This window comes from Carya illinoinensis, chromosome 5, assembly GCF_018687715.1.
Source record: "Carya illinoinensis cultivar Pawnee chromosome 5, C.illinoinensisPawnee_v1, whole genome shotgun sequence".
NCBI lineage: Eukaryota > Viridiplantae > Streptophyta > Magnoliopsida > Fagales > Juglandaceae > Carya > Carya illinoinensis.
The window spans coordinates 47,707,921-47,711,504 of record NC_056756.1 but is presented as its reverse complement, the minus strand read 5'-3'; the positions used below and the strand labels follow the sequence as shown (position 1 = coordinate 47,711,504).

Genomic DNA, 3,584 nt, shown 5'->3' with positions numbered 1-3,584 from the left:
AACGCCTTTAAGAAATTCCTTCATTTTGGAAATCTTTGGCCGTGTATACTTGGGCGTAAGCACATGCGTCACATAATGAGAACCAAATAATTGACTGAGTCATAAAAATGTGAGTCTTCTTTCTGCTTGTTTTAAAATATCTTTTAAAACCAAATAATTGACAGTACAAATATATCTGTTTTCCTTTGAGAGGCTGAGAAACCTTCCTTCCATAAAACAGATACAAAATATTTGCTTATATGAAATGGCAATGATGATCATCTCCTATTTCTTCTTGTTTGTGGTAATTTTCATCTTACCCGCCCACGTACAAGGCTGAAATGAGTGTGCTGATTCATTACAGTGTGCAAGCCACGGCCCAGCCGTCCGATCTCCTTTCTGACTTAAAGACCGACACCCAGACCACTGTGACTGTCGGCGTGGGTTTCTTCTGTCCTGCACTGATAAAAACCAAACGGTGCTCCACCTACCGGATTCAGTAGAACTGTTTGTCGAAAACATTGACTACAAATCTCCGAGAATCCAATTGTATCATCCACACCGTTGCTTTCTAAGAGATATTCCGCATCTCAATTTATCTTCCTCGCCTTTCCAGTTCACACCAGATTACCCTTTAGTTGACTATGCCTTTTTCAATTGTTCCCGTAAAGAAACGAAAGAGGATGAATACAGTAATACCTGGATTTCTTGTCTTAGTGGCCCTAACCACCAAGTTCATGCCTTGGCTTATGAAGAGTCCATCACCCGCTTTCCCTTACCTCCTTGCAAAAGGATTTATAACCTTAGATCGATTCCATCTGATTTGGTATCCAGCGAAACTAGTACTATTTACATGAATTGGTCCAGAACACCAGATGAAGCGAAAGGTATATATATCCTATTCTATGTAATTTACAACTTTGTACTCAATTTATTCACACTTTTATTAATGCCTAGCTTACCAAGGCTCATCTGCAGACTGCAGCGGCGAATTTTCTGCATTAATTAACAAAAATTTAAATTTGCACCAAAGAAAAATGAAATTAAATATATATATACATATATACACACACACGCATATATTGAAGTGTTTATCATGAACGTTATTCCTGAAATTTGGGAAAAAACTAAAATTAGAAAATAATAATAAATAAAGACCGATGCCGGTTGTGAATAATAAATAATCTCTCTGTTTTTTAATTTCACAAGCATGATGAGAATCTGATATGTTAAAACATTTCGCAGGTACGTCCTCAACAAAACTAGTCACCGCTAAAAAAAAAAAAAAAAAAACTAGTCACCGCTGGTAAGTGTCCCTCGTTTATATCATGACACTTTCATCATCGGGCAAAATCATGAGATATAGGACTTCTTGATCACTCACGATTCTTCAATATGCAGGTGCCGTCTTAGTAGGTTCATTTCTTGTACTACTGGTGGTCTTTGCTCTTCAACGTCTCTATATTAATGATATGGTAGAAAAAGAATATCGGGCAAAGATTGAAAAGTTCCTGGAGGATTATAGAAATTTCCAGCCGACGAGATACTCGTATGCTGATATTAAAAAGATTACAAATCAGTTTGCAGAGAAGTTGGGCCAAGGAGCATACGGTACAGTATTCAAAGGAAAACTTTCCAATCAAATTCATGTTGCCGTGAAGATCCTGAACAACAGTTCCAAGGAAAATGGTGAAGAATTCATAAATGAAGTGGGAATAATGGGTAGAATTCACCATGTTAATGTGGTTTGCCTTGTTGGCTTTTGTGCTGATGGATTTAGGCGAGCACTAGTTTATGAGTTTTTATCAAATTACTCACTAGAGAAGTTCATATTTTCAGCAAATGTCAAGAACCGTTTTCTTGGATGGGACAAGTTGCAAGATATTGCCATCGGTGTTGCAAAAGGAATTGAATATCTTCACCAAGGATGTGATCACCAAATCCTCCATTTTGACATCAAACCCCACAATGTTTTGCTTGACGATAACTTTAATCCAAAAATTTCTGATTTTGGTCTTGCAAAATTGTGTTCCAAGGATCAAAGTGTAGTATCTATGACTACGGGCAGAGGGACCATGGGGTATATTGCACCTGAAGTGTTCTCTAGAAACTTTGGGAATGTGTCTTATAAAGCAGATGTTTATAGTTTTGGAATGTTGCTACTTGAAATTGTTGGAGGGAAGAGAAATGTTGATGTCACAGTGGAAAGCACTAGCAAGGTCTACTTTCCAGAATGGATTTATAATCTTTTAGAACAAAAAGAAGAGTTAAGAGTCTTTATCGAAGATGATGGATATACTAAAATTGTAGAGAAACTTGCAATTGTCGGACTATGGTGCATACAATGGCACCCAATGGATCGCCCTTCCATGAAACTTGTAGTTCAAATGTTGGAAGGAGAAGAAGATAAATTAATCATGCCTCCTAATCCTTTTGCCTCCTCAGGCCCTACAAAAGTTCAAGCACGGAAACCTACCACGCGTTTAGGTCAAGATTTGGAGGTTATCCCCGAATCAGATTAAGTATAATTGTTTAGATTTTGTTTTGAAATCTTGTTGTAGTTGAGCATTATTGCTTTTGATTTTGCAGTTGTAAAGGAATTGAAGGTTGTTTCTTTTCTATGAACTTGATATGATCATATTTGTTTAAGATAAAATCTAGTAGTTTGGAAGGGGCTAATTAGTATTGACCAGTACCATCATGGTAGACATGTTCTTTAGTCAAGATTCCCATTTTGTATGGTATAGTATGTTGCAACGTATTATACATGACCCATTAGTCATTAAGGATAGTGACTCAATGTTCTGAATTAGTTGTTTGTTATATTCTAAGTTATGGATTCACCTTATGATATTAGTATTAACCTAATGAAAATAGATTTTAAATTATGATTCAAATATATGGTGTAACCAGTCCAGTTTGGTCTAATTTTAGACATTTTTTAAAAATCGAACCGGTATATATTAGTTTTTAAAAATTTAAAAACCGATGTCAGATAGATTCATCACTGAGACCGAAACTTATAGTTTTTTAAGTTTCGGTTTAGTCTGATCCCCTTTTTTGGTTTATGTATTATCTATGTTAATAATAATATGATCTTTACATATATTAAATTATATAATAGTCTATTTATATTATAGTATATACTTATATTATAGTATAAGTACATTACTTATTTTTTAATAATTAATACATATTAGTATAGTATTGGATTTATCTATAATCTATTTAAGTTATAAATTTTTTATATAAATATATATAATCAAATGTGTAAAAATTTTACAAAATGATTATATATATTATATTTATTTTTCCAAAAGATGCTGCTACACCCACCGAGACTAACGAGAGCTGCGGACTAATTGTATACCCTGCCGACACAGGTTTTAAGAAAGTTGAAAATGCACAAAGTTATTATATTGTAAATAGTTAAAAAAAAACACATCCTTATGCTAAGTTGCTAACAACCCCTTCCCCACCTTGCCTCTGATTCCAACTCCTTTGAAAGCCTAGCTATTGAATAAAAAATCTTGAAACTCTGAATATTAATTTGGTTATGCATTTAACTTTTAAGATCATAATATTCTAGTTATCAGCCGCTTCGA

The 3,584-nt window shown here is 34.3% G+C and overlaps 1 protein-coding gene across 2 annotated transcripts; it reads left to right on the top strand.

Annotated features, from left to right (window-relative positions):
• The first annotated feature begins 247 nt into the window (after window positions 1-247).
• LOC122308781 (rust resistance kinase Lr10-like) lies at window positions 248-2,658 on the top strand. Of its 2 annotated transcripts, XM_043121990.1 has the most exons (3): window positions 248-866; window positions 1,225-1,285; window positions 1,381-2,658. In XM_043121990.1, exon 3 carries the CDS (start codon window positions 1,452-1,454, stop codon window positions 2,499-2,501), a length of 1,050 nt encoding a protein of 349 aa, XP_042977924.1. In that variant the 5' UTR covers window positions 248-866; window positions 1,225-1,285; window positions 1,381-1,451; the 3' UTR covers window positions 2,502-2,658. The 2 variants fall into 2 exon arrangements, with proteins under 2 accessions (XP_042977924.1, XP_042977923.1); XM_043121989.1 differs by lacking the exon at window positions 1,225-1,285 and having other exon boundaries at window positions 252-866.
• The last annotated feature ends 926 nt before the right edge of the window (window positions 2,659-3,584 follow it).

Bases quoted from the DNA above. Each gene is read 5' to 3' on its own strand.
- LOC122308781 (XM_043121989.1), top strand. From the start codon at position 833: ATGAATTGGTCCAGAACACCAGATGAAGCGAAAG. The intron at 867-1,380 runs GTATATATATCC...TTCAATATGCAG, and splicing joins AACACCAGATGAAGCGAAAG to GTGCCGTCTTAGTAGGTTCA.